Source organism: Notolabrus celidotus, chromosome 19 (assembly GCF_009762535.1).
Source record: "Notolabrus celidotus isolate fNotCel1 chromosome 19, fNotCel1.pri, whole genome shotgun sequence".
Lineage (NCBI taxonomy): Eukaryota > Metazoa > Chordata > Actinopteri > Labriformes > Labridae > Notolabrus > Notolabrus celidotus.
Genome location: NC_048290.1, coordinates 26,095,097 through 26,122,474, shown reverse-complemented (window position 1 = coordinate 26,122,474; position 27,378 = coordinate 26,095,097). Strand labels below are relative to the sequence as shown.

Below are 27,378 nucleotides of genomic sequence, written 5' to 3'. Positions count from 1 at the left end.
GCACATGGAAATCGATGGAGCTCATTATGTGGTACCTTAGAGTGTATTATATGTCCATGTTTTTTGTCTTCAGTAACTGTGCTGCAACGGTTTTTACGTTTCAGTCATCAAGACTATTGTTACCTTGAAAGATCAGGAGCTTTGTCAGCAGGACGCTACAGCACACAGCTATATAGCTAATAAAACGTATTACTTGTAGTAGAGACAGTGTGTCTTTGATGCTGTTTTAATAGCTATAATTTCAGTTAAGAAATCCATGTTGATAAGAACAGTTGCACTGATACTGATGCCAAAACTAATACTGATACGAATGCTGATACTTTTACTCCTACCTAGATTAATACCAGTTCTAACTGGTCTCTAATACTGCGTACTATGAGATATGAGTTATTAATGAGTTCATCAGTCACTGAACGGATAAGATACTATAATGCATTTGCCCCTCAAAAATAAGGCAAAACTACAGAGTGATGCTATCTGGGAATCTAATGTTAGTCAGAGCTAGCAAGATGTTTACAAGCAGAGCTTCTCCACCAATTTGATGTAGAAACAGAACATCTTCATTGATAACCTCACTTTTTCTCTGACTTCAAATGTCAAATAAGGACTCTTTTTTTGCTTGCACTAGTGGTTGACAAAGAAAATGAGTAAGCCTGGGTATCATGTAAAGACAGCATAAATTGTATACTAAAAGTACTGATTATTTCTAACCACAGAACACATGTTTCACTATATTAATGATAGTGAACAAAAGAGGAGACAACAATCAAATAACACAAGTGAGCAGAAAAGAGACAAAAGTGATTGCTTTAGTTTCTTTCCTGTTCTGCAGAGAATGAAGGGAACTCTGAAGTGCCGATACATTGCGCACACAGTAGTGAGTAACCTGTGTTTTTTCAGTGCAGGCATGCAGGAGCAGAGCAGCACAAGTGGCCCCCAGAGGCCCTCACCCGACCGTACGAGGGGAGGGAACAAACAGAAGCTGCTTAATTAAAATGCAAATGATGGCGCTGCCTAAATCTCAATTCACCTCCTCGCTCTGCTTTGTTTGCCTGTGGGAAAAATATGCTCTTGGAGTGTGTATGTGTGTGTATTCTGAGTAGAAATGCACACATTGATTTACGCTGCTTTCATCTATCTGTAGCTCATCTTTTTCTCTATCAACACACAAAAACATCCCTGTACAGTCACAAATCTGCAGGAAGTTCAGGCACAAGCACCGAGATGCTCCTTCAAGCGTGTATTCTAAATATAAATATGGATCTTTTGTAAATTCATGCCATTACTTGGGTACATGCTCTCTGCAAGGCTCCTCCAGGAGATGGTCAATATTTAATCTGTGTTCTGTGCCGTCAGCGTGCTGTGCCTCATGCTGCTCCCCACCCACAGTGGTTTTAGCTGATGTTCTGGTCAGCTATTATGAGAAATAGAGAAAGTCACATTTCTCCTACTGGCAGTGCAATATTAAGAAAATGTCATCTGATGCGCTGAGACAGCTGGTTTGTTAAGGATGTTGTTTCCCCAGTAGCAAAGAAAAAGCAGCAGCGCAAGCACATTTTCAAAATCATCAGATTACTGATGTAGAATAAGCATTGTTGGAATATGAGTCTGCATCATCATATAAGACAATCAGCATTAATTAAAAGTATCTCTAGGCATTTTATGTATGTATGAACCCTTCATTCAGAATATTAAAACTCATTATAACAGCATTGTTCAGGCTATCATTATTATAGATTTTTTTATGCATCCAAAATTAAAATCCATAAACTCATAAATTTGAGACCTTTTGTTTTTGAATAACAAATCTGGATGTTCACAGTTGCAGTATTTGGCTTGTCTGTCTTGCTTTGTCCTATCACATGATTTCCATTCACTCTCACACAGTTAGAGTCCTGTAAATCCCTTATCTTGTTGTTATCCCTCCCTTCATTTGATCCCTTTATCATGAGATCAGTGGAGTAGAGGATTATCACCAAGGCCTGGTGGACAGTGTATTTTATTGGAGGTCATTTCCTATTAAGTTTACATACATCCTTTTACGACAAATCTGCAGCATCCAAGGCAAGCAGTGCAGCTAACCCTTCATTTTAGTCTGCATGCATTATTGGCAGTAGTTAAGGTACCATCTGTATAGTAATCCATCTTAATCTACTGTTGTACTTTTTGTTCAGAAATCCAATCAAAAACCTGGTCAAGTCTACAAATTGTCTGCTGACCTGACATGATTATCAAAACAGGTTTTAGCTTGTTGGATAAAAATATTACTTCCAAAGCTTTATTCAACATTCAAAGCTGCAATGTGATACATTAGGCCCACACATAAAAAAAATCAATCTTAGTCTGGTTCCATCTGAAAGATGAATTTAAAATCCACATTAGTCCACATTTTGAAGGCCTGTGTGGGTTCAAAGGTATCCAGAGCACACCCAGCATCATCACTAGGTGTGGTCGGGTGTGGTCTGTGATAATTTTGACCACAACCAACTGTGGTTTAGTGTGGTACCAGAGTGCCACCATTACATCACTGCTGCACAGGGTGTGGAAGATGAATGCTGTCAACACTAGTAAACCGGGCACAGCGACTCTTTAAAAATTTAAGAGAACAGTTAGGAAAGGAACATTTAAAAGAAGTACAGCGCTTGACATTATTGTTGTGTACACTCTACAGATTTCTTTAACAAGAGTCCAATGTGTGACAATATGTAAAAATCATCAGTATCAGCTATATTTTGTATTTAGTGCTGTGAGCAAATGTTAGCATGCTAGTATTCTAAACTATCATGGTGAACATTGAAAACACCTCATTGCTTGAGATACTTTGCTGAAGGCAAATTAAGGTGCTGAACATGTTCTAGATAACAAGTTAACTTACACTGACACAAGTGTTTGTGTCAGGTTTCCTTAAAATTAGCTAAATTACGTTTCCATGTTTACAGCCGTTGTTAGCTTAGCTTCCTTTCCATTTCACCCTTCGCCCAGTTTTTCAACAAAGGGTATGAAAGCCAAACAGGGTCCCCTGTGGGTAATACACTTACTATGGACAAGTATCTCATACAACCCCACTTCATAAATCAGTTCATGCCTAAACACCTGAAACAGTAACAACCTCCCCATCATCAGCTATACTTTGTGTTCGATGCTAATTGTCACTTGTTAGCTTACTGATTTACTAAAGGAAGATGCTCACACCACTAACTTCACCAAAAAGTTATAATTGTCATCAGCAGGGTAGAGTGCTGAAATACCATGATGCTCATAGCCGCTTTAATTAGCTAAATACTGCAGGGTGCAATGCTCATGCTGGATTAAGATGAGATAAGACTGAGGATGTTTTCAAACCGCCTACTATACTAGCAGTACGTACTGATTTGGCAAAAATTCAGTATGTAGTATGTGAACAAGAGTAAAATCTGCAGTGTGCTAAAACTCCACAGATCTACTGATTCGGGAAAATTTCACAGTATTCATCAGACCAGTCTGCCTTGCGTACTGTTTCCCACAATGCACAGCGCTTGTTCCGCTTTTTCTTTTCTCTTCTTTTATTGACGGGGGGAACTCAGTTTTTAGGTGCTGTGAAAATTAATAAATTCAATATAAACCACTTCCTAACTTTTTAAATCATAAGTGATGCTAAAGAATCAGTTTCGCTATCAGCTTGGCCGTTGTTTACTTCCGCTTTCTGAAACTTGAAATCCAGTGACGTCTGGCCCAGCGTACAGCAACACAGATCTAACAGAACAGTCATAGTACAGACTAAATTCAAATGCAGTATGTAGTAGACAGTACATACTGCCTACTACATTAGTAGGTAGTATGTAGAAGGCCGTTTCGAAAACAGCCTGAGTCTTATCCTGTCTTGGTGTTGGGTCTTTGTTAATAATTTAACATAGAGTATGGTCTAGAGCTGCTATGTTTTTAAAAGCGTCTTGAGATAAAATTTGTTCAGATTTGGCACTATACAAATAAAGATTGATTGATTGATTGATTGACTGATTGATTGATTGATTGACTGATTGATTGATTGATTGATTGATTGATTGATTGATTGATTGATTGTTATTTTGTGTATAAGTACATCCTAACAGAGCTGTTAGCAAAGCAGTGGGCTCTTGGTCCTGTTTCTAAATCTATGTTGTGTTAAAAAAAATTAAACACTCTAGATACCTTACTTCGATATTTAACCAAATATCCTCAAAACTAATGACCTTTGGTTGTCCTCAGCTGTACTTTGAGTGTTAAGATAAGATAAAGTAACATGCTATTGTACTAAACTAACATGGTGAATATGGAAAACATTGCTCATGCTAATAATCGTTGTGTAATATGTTAACATGCACTTAAAATTTAGTTAATTTCGTTTATCTAACGGAGCTGTTAGCATTACTGTTGATTCTTGGTCTTGTTTGAATTATCTTTTTCAATATTTAAATAATTAGCAACGATTAGAATAACATTTGTACCTCAAATCTCCAATACTCTTACAATAATTAACTGGCCCCACTGGAAGAGGAGATCATTGATTGTGTGCTATATAACTAATGGTGCCTCTGTGCTTTTAATGTGCTATAATAAGCAGCAGTCTTCCATTAAGCACCAGTCCATTAATTGTTTTTTAATAATGTGCCAAAACTAAGCAGAGCAGTGTGACCAATATCTCACTCTGACTCCTGTACAGTGTGTTTCCTAAATATAGACTGACATGACAGCATGTAGATTGACAGAAGTAAGGCAAGATGGAGACTTGTTTCATATCCTAGAGAGAAATCATCCTCAGGGGGATTACGTTACATGTGGAATGACTTTCTTGTGGCATCAAAGTCCAAAACCAGGAGATGGAGAGTGAACGATGAACGTTTACAGAGACCAGTTATGATGAGGGAATTTAACATATCTCAGTCAGTAATCCATCACAAACGGGTACAGGAATCAGGACCACAGGGGAAAAGAGAGGAAATATGTTATCATGTGTGGTCTGACAGGTGTTGCATCCTATCCCGCATGGCTATAAAAAAAAAAAGACTACATGATGGAAAGCAACCCATCTGGAAGTTATCTGTCATAGGCCGTCATCATTGCAGGCTTCATTATCTGGTTGGTAATGAATAATTAGATCCACCAGTGAGAATTAGAATACAATTAGGTCCTGATTTCAGGGATCAGAACATAATTGGAATCTTCTGTACAGTAGGATCTTCCTTCGTGGGTGATTTTGCAGTGCATGTAGAGACAACAGATCTCTGCAGTGGAGCTGCTTGGATGACGTGTCGACAGTAAACTGCGGCATGACATTGGATCCTTTGGGAGCTACTGTGTTGCACTTATTTCCTTTTCACCGTCTCCTTCTCCTATTTCTCTTTAAACCTTTGACTTTCATCTTCATGTCTTTTTCATCTCTGTCTTTCTCTTTTTCTAACACATTCTCTCTCTGTCTTTGTCTTTGTCCCTGTCCCTGTCCCTTTTACCTTTACACAATGAACTAAATGTAACAGCATGATCCTCCTCTTCGCCAGCAGATGCCTGTCAGGTTTTTAAAGCATATAAAGCTCTCTCACACAAGTATAGGCTCCACTTCAGCGTGCTCTGTTGGTGACAGTAGCTGTGTGGTCGTGATGGAAAGGCCAGGAGTACTCGGACAGGAGGGGAGGGAGTAAAGAAGAAGATAGGATGTGATTGGCTCTGAACAAGTGTGACGTCCTCGTGGCTTTGCTGCCAGGTCTTTGTAGGGTTGGCTTAGATTTGATTTTTTTTTAAAAGCTGTATTTAAAGTGTTGCAAACTAGTAGTGCTGACTCTTAAATGTCTAACTCTGGGGTTAACTTGGTTAAGTCCAGTGATATGCACTGAAGAGTTTGACTGTGAAAACGGCGGTTACAAATGAAGCAAGAACAAAAAGAAAGAGGAACAAAAAACACAAATATCAAATTGTATGAATAATTATTTTACAAAAGATATAGAATGGAAAGAATCAAACCAAGTTTTTTATGGGGTGCATTCCCTGTAAAATACTCCCTGTTATGTTTTCCTGCTGTATTTAAAAACAACATCTGAATATTTTCTCCTGTTTTTACAGTTTTATGTCCCACACCACTTATAAAGCCAAGCTTCCGAGCGTGTGAAAGTGAACTGTTTACTACTGAGATGTGGTTTGACTTTTGTTTGCTCCTCGTTTCATTCCAAGTCTATTCTTGTGACTGTAACCTCATGTCTGGAAAATGACATCACTGCCCCCTTTTGGTAAATGAAAGTATTACACACCTCATTACATAGTCTGACATCAGTGATAAGTCTCAGAGCTCCTAATCACACCGTTCACAATCCATCATTACGTCAGTGATTAATCAGTGTGCTGGAAATGGATGATTATGCCAGAATATAACAAAATAATCTAACAGGTTTAAGTTTAATCAATGCATGAAATGAAAACACTCAACTCTTTTGGAACAGTAATCTTTTGTCTGAATGTGGTTAGCTCAGAGCACGTGAGATTTGTCATTGATGGATTAAAGAGGACAGTTTTGAGCATACTGCAGCAAGTAAAAGTCCAGTTTCCTCTCCTTTACTCCAGTCTCTCTTTTTTGTTTCATTTTGGGGAGTTTTCCTCTCCAAATGTCTCTCCTCTTAGGTTGGAGGAGGGGTTAATCTTTTGGATGAAGCTGCTAAACAAAGGCTCCACAAGCTGTTTTTCTCTCTCACTGATATAAGTCGCTGCTTTCCCTTGAATGCAGACCTCTATCTGTGAAATAGTTTTGTATGATTTCCATTCAAATAAATACTTATATGTTTAATTGAATGCTTGCTAGACCCACTGAAAAAGCTGAACAACTGACAACAACAGTCTGAATGTGCCTCATACTGCAGCTTCATGTCACTAACCCGCCCCTGTTGTGTGTTGTTGCTGCAGCACCGGCAGCTCCTGAAGGACAGTTTCATGGTGGAGTTGGTTGAAGGAGCAAGGAAGCTGCGACACGTCTTCCTCTTCAGTGATCTGCTGCTCTGCGCCAAGCTGAAGAAACAGATTGGAGGGTAAGAATCGTGACTGTTTATGCATCTTATCCTCGCCAAGTTAGAGTGACTGAATCAGTAAGAAACAGCAAAGTCCATACTCCAGAAAAACTGCACGCAACAGTAGTAATAGAGAGGTGGAGTAGAATCTCAGCTTGTTTTAGAGCAGTTTGAAACACAGTGAAACTATGTTTAAATTAACTTGCTTCTTACTCTTCTGACTTCCTTTTCATTCATTCACATCTACCTTTCATATTGATGTCACATTGTGCTGTTTTTACTCATCTGTCATTCCTCCTTTTCCTGTCCTCCTCCCTACTGCAGGAAAAACCAGCAGTATGACAGTAAGTGGTACATCCCTCTGACTGAGCTGACCTTCCAGAGCCCCGAGGAGGCCGAGCCTCTTACCATCCCCCAGGTTCCTGATGAAGAGCTCGATGCAATGAAGGTCAAGATCTCACACCTCCGCAGTGAGCTCCAGAGAGAGAAGGTAACATCAGCGCACACTTACCCAGATGTATGTATGGACACAGATTGTCAGGGACCAGAGCAGTGTTACTTTTGAAATTTTGAAAGTGTTCCACCAGGATGGGAATTTTCCCAACCAACGTGAAGTCAGGAAGGTGAGAGTTCCTACAATAAATGAAGCATTTTCATATTTGTGATTTCAGAGAGCTAACAAGGGTTCAAAGGTCATCGACCGTCTCAGGAAGAAGCTGTCTGAGCAGGAGTCTATGCTCCTGTTAACGTCTCCAAGCATGCCACTCAGAGTCTATAACAAGAACGGCAAGGTGATGACATCATCATCCTCATCTCCCTTCCTCTGTCTGCACAAACTTCTTCTTCTCCACATTTTTACCTGTTTCTCTCATTTGACTGCTTTTTTCACTATCTCGTGTTACATTTCCAGCACAATACCCTCTCACATTTCTTCACGAACACGAATTCTCCTTGATCCATTTAATACTTTCGTGTGTAAGCTTGAAGCAAACGCTGCTTGACTTTTCAGCACTGATTGATTCCCCAGATTGATTGCTGATGAAATAAAAGCCTGTTTTTGTGTGTCTCGTGTTCAGGGTTACAGTTTCCTGATGTCCTCTGACTACGAGCGTGCAGAGTGGAGGGAGACAATGAAGGAGCAGCAGAAGAAATGTAAGTGTCCCAGAAATGTCTCACAGACAAAGTTGGATTTTCCCACTCACAAACATTCAAAGGGCTTAAAAGTGTTTGTACTACTAATTCAAGAATCTTGTTATTATGAAAAAGAATGAACAGTTAGTGTGTTGTCTGTCCTGTAGGTGTAAAAACGTCCTCGTTGACTTCCATGGAGCTTCAAATGTTGACAAGCTCCTGTCTCAAACTGCAGACTGTCCACCACATCCCACTCAGCATCAACAAAGAAGGTAAGCTGAAAACTTTTTAACACTCAGGTCCTCATCCATATGTAGTCTTTTCCATACAACTGCAGTGTGCCACATGATGTTGAGTTGAAATTCCACACCATCTGGAGCTCTACACAAACATGGGTAGCTACACATTTTAAACGTGATTAATTATTATGAACAAAACGAGGCACACAGATGTATAAGCTACATATTTCAAACTGTACAGGGCCGTTCTATCCCCTTTTTCCATGTCAGATTCTGCTCCAACAAAAACAGAGATGTGCATGTTTTTCTAACCCCTCCTCGCTCTCTGTGTTGTTTTTTTTCTCTCTGCTCGCTGACTGTTTTTCCAGAGGATGAGTCCCCCGGTCTCTGCGGGTTCCTGAATGTAATCGTCCACTCTGCCTCCGGCCTCAAACAGAGCTTGAGTGAGTCACTAGATTTGAGCCTCCACACAGACAACAGAGGATACGGATAATTAGACAAAATGAGTCTGATGTGAACATGGAGCTGTGGGAAACTGTGTTGAGCTGTTTTTGTGCTGAAGGAAAATAAAAGTGTCATCAGTAGAAGTTAAGCTTTAAGTTTCACTACTTAGAACTCTGCTTAATTTGGATGAAGTTACATTTTCAAATCTTAGTGTTTTAGCTGCTGGTTTAGTTTATTTACCAAGTGAAACACTCCTGAAGGAAGACATATGTCTAAGCAACTTGAACATGATGCATCTTTAGTTTTCTTTGTGGGAAAAACATTGAATATTTGGTCAGTTTAATGAATTATGCAACAACTTCACAAAGCACTCTTTAGTATGAGTACAAATGTGATATATTTCCTCCTCTCTCCATTCTATCAGATCTCTACTGCACATTGGAGGTGGATTCCTTTGGCTTCTTTTCAAGTAAAGCCAAGACGAGAGTGTATCGATACACAACTGAACCCAAATGGAACGAGGTAAGACATTATGTTTTTAAGTGATGTCAGAATGAAATGTCTTTGCAGACTGTGTTTCATATGACAGAGTACTGGGACTCAAGAATCAAAAACCTGACCCTTACTGTTTGCCCAGTAAAGGTGTAGGACCGAAATGTTGCTTAATGCATATTTTTGCAAGTTTAGAAGCTTGCAGGAGTTTCACTTTTTGATTGCTTCACTTCTTACGCACCTGTCCTTTGAAATTGTTGTGTGAAGCTTTCTTGAAATATTACAAGAATAGAGTTGCAATAAAGAGATTGTGAAGAAGTCTGCACAGGCGGTTCATCTAAATAAACTTGACTTTGCTTTTTGTGAAACTTGTGTACTAAAATATAACTTCACAAGACACCTCACTCATTCCTCATTTAGGTGCAGGCAGCTGGCTGCTTTTATCCTTTTTAAAAATAACATATTTGCTATCCTTAGACTCAAGTTACAACTCTATTCTCATGAAGTCACAACTTTATTCTAGAAAAATACTATTTGTCCTCATTTTGTAATTTGTTTCCCCATAAACTATGACTTTTGTATTGTAATTTGACAACCAAATATTCTTGCAATGATATGATTTAGTCATTTTAATTTAAAGCTTTATTCTCTGTACCTCAGTATTGTTGTCTTTAATGTTGCCCTAATACTCTTACTTCATAAAGGGATCAATTTTTACATTTTTATGAATTAAACATGAAAACATGAGTATAATCCTAAAGGCATTTCAACTGAAAACCTTTGAATTGCTAATTGCAAGGATCTAATATTTTTATTGGTTATAGATTCAGAATTTCCCATAATACTTCACCAAATATGCTCAACACCCCTAATGTCTTTCTTTAACTAAAAAAGACACTTGTGAATTTTCTCCATACAGATTATGCTCTCTCTGTTTCTGACATCTGCTCCTGTACTCAGTCAGTTCTCCATCTATGAGTAGCATAAAGGGTTACAGCATTTGCAACCCCTGTAAACATATAGAAAAGCACATCTGCTTGCTTTATGTTCATGCAATCACCTATACCTTGCCAGGCATGAGTGCATTAATAACACAGCTGTATGTTGGAGGTTAGTGCTGCAGAAGAAGAAGAAGAAGAAGAGCTTTAAGACACAATCAGTGGTTTGTTTTTCCTCTTGAACCCAAAGACTCTTTGAGGATTTTTGTCCAGCTAAGTGGAAATAATATCAGTTAATGAGGGGCTGCTGGTGATGACTCACATCTGTCCAAATGCTAAGTGAACCAACGCAGTGTGGGGTTCAGAACGATGTGCAAACCATATGTGGAGCGCTCCTGTGCTGCACATAATTACAGGGAATGTTGGTCAGCTGCAGAGGGATTTATGGATTCATAAAGTAGGCGGTAGATGAATGCTGATTATTTTCCCGGAGTCACTATACCCAGTGTTTCTCTTTGCAATCGACATTCTTGCTTTTTGCACCAAATTTTGCAAAACCTAATCTTCCAACACCTGTTTTTCTTCTTGTCCCTCAGGAGTTTGAAATCGAGCTGGAGGGCTCTCAGACCCTGAGGCTGCTCTGCTATGAGAAGTGTTACAACAAGACCAAGCAGAACAAAGAGGATGGAGAGAGCACGGACCGCATCATGGGGAAAGGACAGCTCCCGGTATGACATGACGTCACCCCCCTCTTTTCTGCAGACCCACCATGAGTCATTACCGATAGACGGTTATGTCACTGCAACTGCTGCAAAGCGTGAAATCCAAATTATTGCTCAATGGATGACTTAAACTGGGCACGATGTAGAAACTGGCTGAGTAGATTAATTAGGCGGTTATGTAATGGATTGGCAGAGGCGGGTTAAATGGAGAGTGTCATTTGAATATTAAAAAGTGATGATGTGTCACTTTGATCAATTAACATTTATCTGACTCAAGCTATTTTAGAGCGTTTTAAAAAAGGACTTAAAGAATTTATTTGTATGCCATATATTTCTCATTGAGCTGAACAGTGAGGCTGTTTACAAACAAGCCACAGTCCAGGGTCTGTAAAGGCTACTGAGTCACAGCTTTGATACTCTGCACACAAGGAGATCACGTCAATTTCTGGAGAGGTGTCTTGAAGAATGCCAGAATCTGTTGATTACCAGAAATAACCCGACTCAGACATTGTCCTGAGCAGTCTGTCTGTGACGGCTGATGATAAATAGCAGGTGATTAGGTTGCCAAGACAACGGCAGCCTGCAGGATAATGCCAAGTGTCACTCAAGTGATGAACGGAGAGAAAGCAAAGAGATAAAGGAAAAAAGAGAGAATTATTCAAAAACCTCCCTCTCTTACTCCTCAACACACATCAGGGAAGGTGTGTGGGATTTGTTTGAGATCTAACCCAGCTGGATACACACAACAACACAAAGACCCTTCTTATTTTGAAAGATGTGTTAGATACACAAACATTCATTAAATGAACAAATCAATCATACAACATATTGATGTCCTCATTTGTATAAGCCTTTATATAAGCAGCATTCATCCTCAGCAGCCTGTATCTCGAACAAATTGTTCAAAAAGCATCCAGACTAGACCGAGTATCCTCTTTGCTCATTCTCTGCCAAACTGTGATTTACAGTCACATGCTCCATCTAGTGGCTCCTCCGGTAATCCAGCCACATGATCACTTCTATACAGATGATGTCATTCAAAACAAACCACCCAGAGTGGTGAGAAAGTCGCTGAGCAGGATTTTCATAAATCCGGGGCAAGAAACTGCTGCTGCAGTCTTCAGTCGAAGCCACAGTGGCTGATAAATCCCCCAGAATGCTGTCCAGTCACTCTGTTTAACTAATCAGATGACAGAGTGGATGAACTTTGTTCCTTATACATGTCAATATGGTTATAGATTGTTCTCATTTCTCTATCTTTTCTAGCTTTGTGTGTATTGTTTGTCCAATTTCTTTACTTTTGTCATTTACCACTCTAGCTCTCTCCATCTTTTAGTGTTTTCTTATTATTTATAAGCTACCCAATATCGTCAGTTCAAATATACTTTCAAATTAACTATGTATATGTACAGTATCTCACAAAAATGAGTACACCTCTCACATTTCTGCACATATTTAATTATATCTTTTCATGGGACAACACTGCAGAAATGACACTTTGATACAATGTAAAGTAGTCAGTGTACAGCTTGTATAACAGTGTAAATGTACTGTCCCCTCCAAATAATTCAAAACACAGCCATTAATGTCTAAACCACCAGCAACAAAAGTGAGTACACCCCTAAGTGAAAATGTCCAAATTGGGTGTCAAAGTGTCAATATTTTGTGTGGCCACCATTATTTTCCAGTGCCGCCTTAACCCTCTTGGGCATGGAGTTCACCAGAGCTTCACAGGTTGCCAATGTAACCCTCTTCCACTCCTCCATGACGACATCACGGAGCTGGTGGATGTTAGAGACCTTGTGCTCCTCCAGCTTCCGTCTGGGTTGGCCCCACAGATGCTCAATAGGGTTTAGGTCTGGAGACATGCTTGGCCACTCCATCACCTTCACCCTCAGCTTCTTTAGCAAGGCAGGGGCCGTCTTGGAGGTGTGTTTGTGGGTTGTTATCATGTTGGAGTACTGCTCTGTGGCCCAGTTTCTGAAGAGGGAGGGGATCATGCTCTGCTTCAGTATGTCACAGTACATGCTGGCATTCATGGTGTCCTCAATGAACTGTAGCTCCCCAGTGCTGGCAGGACCCATGCAGACCCAGACCATGACACTCCCACCACCATGCTTGACTGTGGGCAAGAAACACTTATCTTTGTACTCCTCACCTGGTTGCTGACACCATCTGAACCAAATAAGTTTATCTTGGTCTCATCAGACCACAAGACATGGTTCCAGTAATCCATGTCCTTAGTCTGCTGGTCTTCAGCAAACTGTTTGCGGGCTTTCTTGTGCTTCATCTTTAGAAGAAATGTGAGGGGTGTACTCACTTTTGTGAGATACTGTATGTGGATGTTTTCGAATTGAAATTGAAATCAGTTTTGGTCTGAAGTTTGAGTAGTTACACAAACACTTATATCAGGGGAGGGAAAAGCTACAAAACTAAACAGTGTGAAATGATAAATCATAACCAGATATAGGCTGGGAATAACATGTGTCTGGCCCTTTAATAAAAAAGACAAACTGATTGTGAACACTCGCTGAAAACAAAAGTTACACATCTGAAAGTTAATATGCTTTCATTGCAAAATAGAATTTATCTTATACTAGTTTACATTTTGTACATCTCAAAGTGTCGAAAAGTCTTGAAGTGTGTGCTGCAGATGTTCAGTGTCTGCTAGTATCATCATGTAAATGCAACACACTGTCCAATGAGCTGTGAGTATTTATTATTAATCTTATACCTCATATATACATAAAGTTTTATAAACAGCTTCCATATTTCTTCACTGTATGGGCCTTTCTTTATTGAAACGAGCTGTTAACTTAATGCCGTCTCTCTTCTTTGTATGCAATTTAGCAAAACTGTCCTTGTTCAAACTATTTGATACAGTTTAGTTTGATAGCCCTGTCATTTATTATAACATTAAATACTAAGGAGCACAGGGCTGCACTGTTCCACTTTAAAGGCTGCAGAAGATAAATTCATAGTGTGGGCCTTAATGGGAGCTTTTAAACATTTTATCATGAAGATAAAGGAGCTCCTATGACTCTGCTGCTCTTCAGTGGAACATAATTCTTCATAGATAAACGGCTCGAACCGAAGAGCACTCCCAGCAGTGAAAGATTCAGTTATGAGAAACATGATCCAGATTTGCACGCAACCAGATGGGCCTTAGCCTAGGTAAACATACAAGATACAGTATACAGCGTGTGTGTTTGTCTCTGTGTGTGTGTGTGTGTGTGTGTGTGTGTGTGTGTGTGTGTGTGTGTGTGTGCCAGGCTATTATTGACCCAGATGGCACGTCACTTCAGATCTGAGTGTGTTTGTGCATGAATGGGTGTGAATGTTGGCTCTTAAAAAGACAAACACATTGTTTATCTAAAAAATGAGAAATACAGTGACAGCATGTAATGAAATAACAAAGCCACATTTTAAAACATTCACTACAGTGGCAGGGAGAGTTGCACTGTTGATGCAGTTCATTTTAAGTTTTATCCAAGATATTTTCAGCCCCAGTTTCTCGAAGAAGTGAAGTGAAAGCAAGAGTCAGGCAGCGAAATGTCACCAGTAACTCACACAAGATAACATGTGACATTTAACTTTTATTATTGCTTTATTGCATAGGCAGCAATTTTACTGTTGTAGCTGCTTGAGGTGAAGCTAGATTTTACTACTTTTTATACAGCAGCTAAATTAAATTTGAGTACTACATTTTAAGGGTCTTGAAGTTGATAGGAAAAAGGTTCAGCTCAGCAAATTTCCATCTACTTTTCCTTAACCTGTTTATTGTTTTTTTTAGATAACATGTAAGTCAAACAGTTCAAATGTGAGAAATGAAACCATATGACACACTATTTTTAAGCTTACTGAACACCACTTTGAATTTTTTAAACATAATGCTAACATATATATGTTCTTTTCCCCACTCAGCTGGAGCTTCAGGCTCTGGAAGGCAAAGACTGGCAGAGAACAGTTATTCCCATGAATGGGGTGAGTAAATCACACCTTTTTCCTGAGCATCTTTTCTTTAGCTTCCCTGTATTTCCTCCCGTCATTTTAAAAAGTTTGACAAGTCTCAGAGCTGTCATTATTAAGCAGCTCTAGTACAGTTTTCTATTAGAACAGAAGCAAAGCAATTCCTCAATCATTTCTCCAAGAAGTGATTCAGCAGTTGATTTCAACTGTGAAGTCCACATCTGGCTTAAACATGGCAGGATATCCACCAGATCATGGACAGCTATTCAGATGGATTTCAGGCTCGTAGATTGGCTTCTCACTCTGTAAACCTGCTTTAACTGTAAGCTCTCTTTTCCTGTGTCAGATCGAGGTCAAACTTTCCATAAAGTACACCACCCGGGAATTCAGCTTGAAGAGGATGCCATCACGGAAGCCCATGGGTGTGTTCGGAGTCAAGATCTCCACAGTGACCAAGTAAGTTAATATTAAAACACAGGAACCCAATTATAAAGAAGTGATCCTTTTATTCATCAGTATATAAGGATTTACTTTCACTCCTAATGGTGTTCCTCAGGGCTCAAGTTTTAGCCTCCTTTTCTTTTGTGCAGACACTAATCTGATCGCTTCAATAATTTAGCATGCTCTTTGTACATTTATTAAGAAAAAAGGAGTCTTCAGGTATATTCAGGCTAAAAGTAATGGTAAACAGGCTGCACTTAGGGAGCACCTTCATCGTCCATGCACCACTCAAGACGTTTTACACTCAGTGTCAACATCTACACATTCAAGCACACACTTATGCTCATGAATTTGCCATGCATGTTGACACCATCCAACAAATTCACACACTCTCACATATTTCAGACCTTTAGTGTTCAGTGTCTTGCAAACTGGAAAAGACAGGTTTGAATAGCATGTTTGAGAAATACAAATTTGATGGTGCTGGATGTAAATGTTTATCAAAATTATTACAGCTCAACCTTAGGGGTGCATGGATGTCAACTTCACCAAAGTCACATGATTTATTATAAGAGCAGTAACCATGATCTGTATTGATATTCATATCACATTAAGTATTTTTTAAGCTGTTTATACAGAATAACAAAAGGATTGTACCTCATTGTTATCCCTAAAGAACATGTATCCATTCAGCAGCTGTTGGCATGGAGGTGGACACGTTTTTTGGTTTGATTAACTTCAGATATCATGAAGACCAACTTGCAAGAGCCTCACCTTAAATATTTGTAGAGTGAAGACTTTGTTGTCTTAACTTCTTTAAGTCAGAAAAAGGAATGAGGGAGAAAGATTTGATGTTAAGACAATGAAAACATGCACAAGAAGCAAGGGCATGCTGTGTGTTTGTTGTTGTGCACTTATGACTGACATTAATGATGATTACAGATAACAACTGGGTGAACTACATGTACCAGTAACAATCAATTGGCATTTGAGATAGACCATTTCCATAGAAATACAAGCCAGAGGCGTTAGTAGCTCTTCCAGTAATTACAACACAACATACACAACATACTGTTCATGTTCCCCTTAAGTCTAAATAAACAAAAACACTCAGGGCATGATTTGTTCCCTATTTCTTCTGGTAAGTGTTTGCTGAACATAAACCCCTCTGTGATGATCATTAATGTTTTTGTTCATCCAGGCGGGAGCGCTCCAAGGTGCCCTACATTGTCCGGCAGTGCCTGGAGGAGATAGAGAGGAGGGGGATGGAGGAGGTGGGCATCTACAGAGTGTCAGGGGTGGCAACAGACATTCAGGCCTTGAAGACTGCCTTTGATACCAGTGAGTAAAGCCATCATCTTTGCATTGTGTGGATTATGAGCAGGTTTTATGAAGCTTTCAAATGTGAGCAGCTGACACTTGAAAAGATATGAACATTCCTGGTCAAATTATCTATTTGTGTGCCAGAATTTCACATTTCAAAAATTGTGATAGTACTTAAAATATATTATTATTTTTCCTACATTGTTTTTGAAGATTTACAATTATTACTAGGTTTTGTTGCAAAGATGTAGATTTTTTTCCTTCATTATTAAACTGCATCTGCCATGCATTTCTAGGACAGAAGGCTGAGAAGATTTATTGACCACCACCTGAAGGAAACTGAGTCTAAACTTTGTATTTCTGTTGCTCAGGTCATCATTAGTTTCGCTGTCTTCCTGAGTTTTTTAGCATGAGGAATTTTCCCTGACATGAACTAATTAACCAGATATCTGACCAGATTTGTCATGAAATTGCATTTTCCCTTTGTGAGTGTCCTCATTTTCACTTTGTATGGAGTGTGTGTTTTACCATAACTCTGATAAAAAGCTGAAACGTATATTGCACGGTGACTGCTGCTTGTAACGAGGTGTTTCCCCTTGTTTATCCTCCTTTACCCCTTCACAACCCCCGTCTTCATGCTGTTATCGTGTCTCTCCTGCAGACCATAAAGATGTGTCAGTGATGATGAGTGAGATGGACGTGAATGCCATCGCTGGGACCTTGAAGCTGTACTTCAGAGAGCTGCCAGAACCGCTCTTCACTGATGACCTGTACCCTAATTTTGCAGGCGGCATCAGTAAGCCACTTTCCAACACAGCAAATTTCATCATAGTAGTTGCAACGTTTCAATGTCTGCTAGTGTAACAAAAAGTCCTTTGTTTGTAGGACATGTTAAAATCTGTGTTCCTTTGCTTCTGTGCAGCTCTGTCTGATAGTGTTGCAAAAGAGAGCTGTATGCTGAACTTACTGCTGTCGCTGCCTGAACCCAACCTGGTCACATTCCTTTTCCTTTTGGATCACCTGAAGAGGTAGGAACAAGTAAAGACACATGCTTGCATAATATGCAGACATGAATGTTCCCATGCAAAGACAGAACAAACATACTTCCAATGCATGCAAAACAGCAAGCCACAAATAAACAGCAAGTTCACACAGCTGTAATAAAAGACAAACATATATGCACATTTGCATCACTGAATGACTTTAATTTTGTTTGTGTATCCAAATGAAGCACATTTGTTGTTTTAATATTTGGGATTTTATTGAGCTATAAGAGATGCATTCTGGTAGCCATAGCAACTTTGATTAACAGGAGATAAATGTGTTTGAAGAGCTTTGAATGGGTTTGTATTGCTCTGCAAAGTCACAGCTTACCTTGAGAATAAATACATTCTTTAACTGTAAATATATATAGCAAGGATTGATCACTTACTATAATATGTAGTACAATATAAAATACAAAATGTTGTTATTTGGTAGGAATGTTGAATGCTTTTTTTGTGATCAAATTTTTATTGTAATTTCTGCAATTACATACAAATATAGATTTCCAAGGAACATACAGAATAAAAACCAAAACAAACAAACAAACAAACAGACAAAAATGAATAAATACATTTATAATTCATATGTTCTCAACTCAAACTTTATTTATGGAGCACGTTTAAAACAACCGGGGTTGACCAAAATGCTGTACAGATAAAAACCAGCCCAAATGGCAAACATAATATACAATACAATACTAAAATACAATACTAGAATGCGTAAACAGTGCAAATATATAATAAAATAAGATAGAATAAAATACATTTAAATTGAATTAAGATTATGCCAGATGTCCACTCAACCTTGATTAAAAGCCAGGGAGAAATGTTGTGGTAATGTGGTGAAGTTATGTTCATGTTGGTGTGTGTATGTGGGTATGTAAGAGAAACTGCGTGAGGGGGATTGCTCAGCTCAGCAAGCTCTTAAGATCGTCACCTGTAGCACACCATAGCTGAGTTATGTCCTCTTTGGCTCCATGGATGCGAGCTGTAGAAAGTTCCAAATACACAATATTAATAAACATTAGTAACCATTGTTTACAAGTGAGCAGTAAGGGGTGTTTCCATCTAGTGGCAACCTTCTTCTTCGCAGTTGTCAAGCCAGATAAAAACACACGCTTCTGAGCTCTATGGACCTTTAGCTGATGTAAGTCATTCAAAATCAAGACGGAAGGAGACAACTGTATAAACACATGTAACAACAAATTTACCTTAACCATTTTCCAAAAAGTGTCCACACCAGGGCATTCCCATATCATATGGTAAAAAGTACCAGTTACAACTAATGGACTCAATGTGCAATTTGGGTCGGGCTTCAGTTTCATGCTGAAGAGTCTACGAGGGGTCATATACAGTAAGTCCTGTGTATGAAGTTAAAGTGTATTAATTGATGGTTTGGATTCCTGGAAGACTGTTTAACAATGTTGAATGCTAAGGATGAAATCAGTTAATGAAGGCCTAAGTCAACGCCACTTTGTCCATGATTGCATTTTTTTTGCAATAGCTGATGTGGTGATGAAAAAAGTGGTTCATCAGAGTCAGACATGCAGATAAAACATAAACAACTTACAGTAATGTATGTGATCATATGGACAGTTTGAGTTAAGATTGTATTAGATTTCCAAAGTAAAAAAAAGAAGAAGAAAAAGATTAAATGATATACACAAATCTATAAGATGTGGTAGTGTTAAGGTGTGTGGGGGGGTATGAAAGGCAGTGAAATGTCTCAGTGATCCTGGTCAGGTTGGTGTGTGTGCAGTGAGAAATGTGCCATGCTTGATGTCATACAGTTAAGATAAATATATGATAATAAACCAATATCATTATTATTATTTTTGAAGTAATTTCATAATCTCATCATTATTAGGGTGCTACATTCCCTAAGTGGCCCAACAACAACAATGATTAAGTAAAGGAAGCATCACTTTCATCTAATGCAATGCAAAATTGTTATTATGAGATGGAGTAATATGATAATACATTAATGCTATTATAATCATTATATTAATACAATATGATAATGGAGAACAGTGAGGTGCTAGTGAGGAAAAGGTATTTTAAGGATTAATGAAATATCCCTGCTGCTCTCTCAGCCGACTCACTTGTGAATCATTTCACCACAAATGAAATCTAATAAATGCCAGAGGTCCATACACAACACTCAGATCCGTCACTGCACATTAACATCACTTCATGTGGTTGTTTCCTTCCTAATAGACTCATCTATCTGTCTTTTCTCAGGGTGGCCGAGAAGGAAAGTATCAACAAGATGTCTCTCCACAACCTGGCAACGGTGTTTGGGCCGACACTACTGAGGCCTTCTGAGAAGGACAGCAAGATCCCCACGAACCCCACCCAGCCCATCAGTATGGGAGACAGCTGGTCCCTGGAGGTCATGGCACAGGTGAGATGCACAGAACGTCTTCTCTGATTTATCATTCATTATCTCTATTTACAGATTCCAAAATATAGAACCTGTATGCTGTTACAAATCCTGTATACAAGAAGGGTTCTGGTTCCTGGTTGAAGCACATTTATACTCCAGGTTGTTTTGACCAATCAGATACCAGCAAGCTTCAGTGTATGCAGGAAAAACAGTTTGTATGGGGAGCAAAAGCAGGCAGAAAGAAATTCACTGTAATGACATCCTGGTTTCTACCATTAGTACTCTGTCAACATTTGTTTAATAAACAGATATCTGCAGCTAACTAACCGTTAAAAATACTAAATAAAATGTTCTGACTTCCTGGATCAGAAACCAACAATTCAACTTTCATTTGCATAAGAAGCATTCAAAAGTTATTTTCCTTCCTATTGAGGATACACCTGACAAAGTTTCATTTTTACCTTTTTATTAACTGCATTATGATGTTATTATTTCAACAATCTTTAGACCCTTCAATTGCAGGAAAATCACAAGCAGTCCTGTTTCTCATTCTGGGTTCAGACTGCTGAAGTTATCCAGGATGAAATCTGTGTATCTTACTATTTACAGTGAAGCTGAGACTCACCAGAAACAAAGGAGCGTGCGCTACTTTTGGGGATTCAATGAAACAAGAAATGACAGCGTTTATTTTGCTTACTTACCTGGAGGAATTTCACTTGGTGTGTGATCTAAACATACGGCCCACTCAAGTTGCTAAAAGACTATAAACAATGCAGTGCATGGAGAGGGAAGTCTTAGTGGGAGGTTTTTATTGGCTAACTGTTGGCTACAGAGGAATTATGGAGACGTTGGTCATCATCCTCAGAGGTATATATTGTTGAGAGTAGCCACTGGATTCCAGATTGGAACTTTTAGAAATTGTTAACATTTTTGTAAAGAAAGAGGCAATCTTTGCCATGACAAACATGAAAAAATCTAATTCCCTTTATATTTAGTTATGCGTATCTTTTCTGTCTTTCATTTTACTCCAGGTCCAGGTGTTGTTGTATTACCTCCAGCTGGAGACGATCCCCACCCCGGACAGTAAACGACAGAGCATCCTCTTCTCCACTGAAGTATAAAGCAAGCACTGACTGCAGATCTGAGGCTTTGGCCAGGAAATAGGGGAAAGAAGACAAACCCGTGGCTCAAAGTGAGCCTGTATTAGTATGTTTTTGAATTGACTTGTCAGATTCAGTTTGGCTCCTGCAGCTGGAAAAGATTGTCTCTCGCGATGCCTGCTCCCCTTAAACACCAGAGGGTGCCATTGGGCCTCTAAAACTCAGAGAGAGTGAGGATATCTCTCATACCCTGATACTTTGTGTACCTCTGAAAGGATTTGGATACATATGCCATCTACATTTCTCCTCTTTGTTGGTATTGGAACTTCTAAATCAAGAAATTGTCAAATTCAGTTTGTAAAAATCAAACTTTTGCGATTCTTGAATCAGTATGCCAACACATCAAAATCCCATGTACCTTTTTTCTGATATCGTTCACCATCTCTCTTCATTTAGGACAATCATCATATTTGTTATTCCATCTCAAACTTCACATCCTGCTGAGGAAAAATTCAAACTGCTTTTCATCATCTCAGTGTTGTTCCTGAGAAGACAAAGGAGACATTAATGGGAGTTAAAGGTGAACATCCAGAGCTGCCACGACACTGGCATTTTACTTTGTGTCAAGAAGCCAACACCTGTAAGTTTAAGTGTTTACAACGTAAACAAACCTGGTCAGAGTCAGAGACTACATTTAAAGAAAGACTGTGAGACAAAAAGGAACCTGACCATGAAAGCAAAACTCCCCTGTTTGTGTTGTTTGTGTCTCAAGTTAGTCTTCAGCTTAAATATCCAGGAAGCAATATATTTTCTAACATAGGAGTTGTGTGTGTTCATATCTTTGCTGACGAAATGTCCTTCGTATTGTAACAGAGGACATCTTGCCAAAATTATGTCATTTGTTTGTTTCTAGGAGCAAAGGAAGCCGTTGTATTTACATATACAGTTTGTAAATAATCTTAAAGTTGTATTTTTTTCTTTGAGTTTAACAGTATAATCATTGATGCTATTATTGTAATTTATTTCGGGGGCCTTGGGGGGAGAAATCTGTTTGTTTTTCTATGTGTTTGATTAAGAAAGTGGTAGGTCTTAGCCTTGACTTCAAGTCTTGCAGTAAATAAGCAGGATTTAGCCTTGTTCTTACACAAACTACTCAGCTGTACTGTCCAGCCTATCAATCATACATTTAGTCATTATTACTATGAACACACGTTGTAGTTACAGACTCTATGCTGCTGTGGAAAAAAGGCACAAGCTCTTTAAACTGCTGGGTGTTCCTCAGCAGTACGTCTCACATCCGGAGACCATCGCCTGTCTAGTGTAGACATTATGCAATGTCATAATAGAGCATACACACACACACACACACACACATACATACAAACACAAACACACACACATACGTATGACATAGTCTCTTTTTATACCATTTAATCTGTGGCTGCAGAATCATGCAACGTTAGAACTACTGTATTACAATTCAAGTGACCTGAGCACTCAGCGTTAATGTCAAAGAGCATATCTGTTGGACTTAATGAAGGAATATTGTTTTGTCTCATCCTCTTCTGATTTGATTTCTTATTTAACTAATCCCTGTAGAAGTGTCCTAATAATGCTGTGTCCTTTAAATTGTTCTTTGTCCTGTCTAACCTGAAGGTGTCCATCTCAGTGGCTAATTTAAAGAAAGCTCTTAAGGCATTTTGCATTTTGTGGATATTTAAAAGACATGTTTCTTGTTTTGATTTTTGTGTCCTTGATTTAACATGCAGGCATGTTTGATTCTTTATCTTTCTTATTGGTTTTTGTTTTTTTATATAATTACTGTTTTTATTCACAAATGTGTCATCATAGACTTTGGGATATTGGTAACATGAGAGAATCTGGCATTGCATTTTCTGAACAATTTGAAGGATAGGTGCACAGTATGCCAAGTCTGTCCAAACAAAACAATAAGGTGCTGACATAAACAATGACACATTCTTTTGACGACATTGCACAGAAACTTGATTGCTGATTTGTTCAGTATGAACAGTCACACGGCAAGGAAAACCTGTTTAAAGCGCCTGTGAAGAGTTTTTGGCTGGACTTGAAAGACTAAAATGAACACTGATGCCTCTTTATGACCCACAAAATCAAACACGACCATCAGAAGGAAGATAAACTCTATTTAAAATTGTGGTTTTTAATATCTGAACTGTATGCTGCAGGGTGTCAGACATTCAATCTGTCCGTTAAAAGAAAGCAGAATGAGAGTTTTGCTAAAACAAACCTCTCATGATTTGCAGGACAAGATCAGTAAAGATATTAGAGGTTCCACTTTCCACAGGGAGCGCCAAAATCAACACACACCCACATTTCCTCATGAGCTTTGAGTGATTGAGTGGGCAGCTTGTCTACAGTTTAAAGAGAAACATTAAGAGTGCACATTTCCTTTTAAACTTTAATATCATGGCTGGTGACTCTTATATCTCTTAATCATAAAACTAATACCAATGAGCAGTTTAGCGGATGTAATAAGGGCTTGTCTGTGGTTACATCAATGTTAAAAAATATATCTACAAGGGGCTTATACACCGAAGTCAAATAAAAGAAATGGCATTAGATTTAAAGGGCAAGCTGAGGCTTTGTTTGGATACATATCAACTCTTTAAATGATCTTTCACACTCATTTAGAGTATGACGATAAAGAATAAGTATCATTATTGTATCAACCCCAGAAATATCAATGTCAAGCTTCTATTCTTTTATTCTGAGTGTTCAAGCCTGCAGTCCCAGCACTGTTGTGTGTGCTTTTTTACCACCACTGTGTACTTCTACTGATTTTGGCCAATGGTAGCATGCAAATGTCTTGTTTTTTGTCATCACACAAACAGAGAATTATTTCATTCATCTGTCATATTTACAAATCCTGATTGCCTACACTTCTGTACCCTATCGTGCCTCGACACTTTTTTTTGATTTGCGCCTGTGGTACTCTTAAATTTGTTCGGCCTCCTGTTGCCTTTTCTGGGGACATTCACACACTTTTCATCTCCACAAGTCTAAGACAGGACCTTTAACTTAAGCATGGTCTTAGCTCACACTGTACTCTGCTTACCACCTTCATCTAACTGTGATGCTGTGTTTCAAATTGTGTTAAAGTCAGTCTTAAATAGGACTTAATTTCTTACTCCTTATTTTAGCTCTTAAAGTTACACCTCCTTTAATGCCTTTTATTCTTACGTATTGAAACTTCTCCCTGTTTGGTGTTGGATGGCCCACAGTGTCTATAACATGACAATGTCATCTAAAGCTAAATTGACATCAGAAAATGATCACTTTTTGTTCATCCTGTCAAAGTTACAAAGACTTGTCTGTATTCCCACACAACCATTGTGTACAATTGCAGATATCTTTCAGCACCCCACTACTATAACTACATCTCCGTGCTTGTGTCACAAACAGACTGGCCACTGTGATTGTTCAGCTATCAATAGAAGGTGCAGGAACTTGTCCGTTTTTCAACTTTAACAGAACTCAAACTTCTCTTTCATTTCTGTGGAGTTGTATAATATGTATTATACTAGAGAGTACATTATTTGGTTCCTGTTTTATTTATTGTGGCGTGAAGGATTGAGCCTGAGCGCCTCTAGTCTCTTTGAAAAGCCGAGCTGTCAGTATGTGGTAGAGGAGAAAGAGTCTTATATTTGCTCTAAAATCTGTTTTGGTCTGTTGATTGTCAGTGTAACTGCATGTATCCTCCATATCACACTTACACACATAACACCAGTCCCCTCTGTACTGTACATGAGAAGTAAATACAACGAAAGGTTTAATTTTACGTGGAAAGATATGGAACATATTGCTCTATGTGACGGTTTCCAGTCTCATCGATTTGTGTACAGGACGCCGGTAATGCTCACCACATTTCCATACTACAGTTAATGCTTCTAAAGGGACCCTCTGCTGCCTCCTCTGTGGCATCGAGCTGACATGACATAGACGACTTTAACCTTTGGAAATATGCTAGTTTGGTTTTCCATGTAACGTCAAGCTGAGGATGAGACTTGATGACCAACCACGGACACTTTCTCTTTATACCTCCCTCAAGTTTTGGACTCTTGTTCCTGTTCAATACTCAATGTTCTGCCTGTAGAACTGTACAAAGGAATACTGAATACTGAGGGCAAACATGTTTAGAAGGCATTTGCAGCCTATGTTTGTACACAAAAATGTTAAATAAAACCTCCTTGTATCTACATAGTATAAAGTGTGTGATTTCCTTCTTTCTTGGAAAGCCAGTTTGCAGAAAGGAGAGCCTTTGGGTTCAGGAAAAATCTTAAGCACGTTATCTGTCAGCAGGGGTGAATCCAGACGTGTGTGTGTGTGTGTGTGTGTGTTGGCCACACTGAAGAGCTGACTGACACGGGGATGGCATAGAAATTGTACAATAAAAGTATGAATATTAAATACTTATTCTTTCTGTCCCCATCAATCACATTCACTTTATCCATTAATAATAGATGATTATTTTACTCTGTATAAGTTTATTTCATTAATAAAAGCAACACAACAGATTGATAACATATCAAACTCTCCATGCTGAACTATGTGGGGACTCAATAGGAAGGTATCTCTCCAGAAGTCACAGTATAAATAAAAATGTCCTACATTGGATCGCCCACACTGGAAAAAATGCCCTTCCAAAGAAGAGGGAAAACAAATTATTTCAAGGTACTTTTATCTTGAAATAAGCAAAAAAAAAGTCTGCCAATAGAACAAGTGAAAATTTGCTTGGAAAGATTTCTTAAAATAAGATGTAATATTTAGAAAGCTGTGATCTTAAAATTAGCAAGGAAAACTTATATGACCAGTATTTTAAAGCTTAGTGTCTCAGAATAAGACAGAAATGATAACAATTAGTATTTTTCACTCAAAAAAAGATTTTTGCACTAATACATTTCATGTCAACTTCTTCATTTGAGATATATTCACCTTAATTTGAGTTGTATTATAGCAGCACTTCTCTAGGTTTAAGACCGTCTTGAACTTGAAATAAGATGACAAAGTTTAATTTGAGCATTTTGAGATATAATGTCTTCTCATAGTGAGCTGGATATACTAATATTCATTCATGTTGTTTTTTAGTATAAGTCAGCTATGCTCTAAAGGAGGTGTTTCATTGTGGGCATATAGTTTTTAGGATGTATATTTTAATCTGATTTAGAAGAAACTGCCTGAAAACTGTAACCCACCCTTAAAAAACACACAACATTTCTTTTTTTCTTTCTTTCTTTCTTCCTGTCTTTCTTTTATCAATGGAGCTGTTTTCTGATAGATTCTCCAGTAAAATGCATTTACTTAAATCAAGGGTTAATCTTAAATCAAGATTATCCGTCTTCCACAAATAAGATCTCAGCTTGAAAAATGTCTGAAATGTAAAATAAACCTTGTTTCTTCTAAATTACAACTCAAAACAAGATCAATTCAAGATTATTTGACTAACAAGATATTTAAGATGTATTAAAACAAATCCCTCTATCTTGCTCAAATGTTATTTGTTAAAGCTGCTGTGAGGAACTTTTAGCTTGTATTGATTCTGGCGCCCCCTTGTGGACAAAGTGATACCTCTTATCTCTCGTCCTGTACATGCAAAAAAATTGTCTTCAGACAATAACCTCATCCTGTTGTCTTTTAACATTTAGACTTATCTTACAATGTGATTATTTGCAATGAAAACTGCCAAAAAGGGTGTTTCTAAAGCGAGATGTCAATCATCTGTTCTGACACCTACCCCCGCAGAGCAGTTTTAGACATTAAAATGACAACAGAGAAGGTATCAGTGTTGTTGTAGATGGTCTTGTTTGCTTTTGAGGGTTATAAAGAGGCATCAGTATCAGTTTCAGTCTGTTTCTCAGCCAGTTAAAAACTCCTCATAGTGCCTTTAAGTAAATTTATCTTAAATCAAGTGGGAGATGACATTTTGACTCAAAATGAGACAATTTCACTTGGTAAGATTTTGAGTTTTTGCAGTGCAAAGGTGCTTACAGCCTGCTGCCACACAGCCCAAATAATGAGTTTGTACTTATCACCTATAGTCAAATACTGACTCTGATTGGTCAAATTCCCATAAAATAGTGATTAATTGTCAACAGACAATGCAACAC

General features: G+C 38.4%; 1 protein-coding gene across 2 annotated transcripts in view; it reads left to right on the top strand.

The window, feature by feature from the left end:
- Positions 1-25,474, top strand: part of LOC117831552 (breakpoint cluster region protein-like) — a 117,791-nt gene extending 92,317 nt beyond the window's left edge. For both annotated transcript variants that reach the window (XM_034710291.1, XM_034710292.1), the window contains exons 10-24: positions 6,904-7,025; positions 7,329-7,494; positions 7,676-7,795; positions 8,081-8,156; positions 8,303-8,407; positions 8,743-8,817; positions 9,243-9,340; positions 10,845-10,976; positions 14,895-14,954; positions 15,286-15,395; positions 16,582-16,721; positions 17,365-17,499; positions 17,626-17,731; positions 19,988-20,150; positions 21,164-25,474. In XM_034710291.1, the coding sequence (XP_034566182.1) occupies positions 6,904-7,025; positions 7,329-7,494; positions 7,676-7,795; positions 8,081-8,156; positions 8,303-8,407; positions 8,743-8,817; positions 9,243-9,340; positions 10,845-10,976; positions 14,895-14,954; positions 15,286-15,395; positions 16,582-16,721; positions 17,365-17,499; positions 17,626-17,731; positions 19,988-20,150; positions 21,164-21,253 (1,698 nt within the window). In that variant the 3' untranslated portion in view covers positions 21,254-25,474. The remainder of the gene's footprint in view (positions 1-6,903; positions 7,026-7,328; positions 7,495-7,675; positions 7,796-8,080; positions 8,157-8,302; positions 8,408-8,742; positions 8,818-9,242; positions 9,341-10,844; positions 10,977-14,894; positions 14,955-15,285; positions 15,396-16,581; positions 16,722-17,364; positions 17,500-17,625; positions 17,732-19,987; positions 20,151-21,163) is intronic.
- The last annotated feature ends 1,904 nt before the right edge of the window (positions 25,475-27,378 follow it).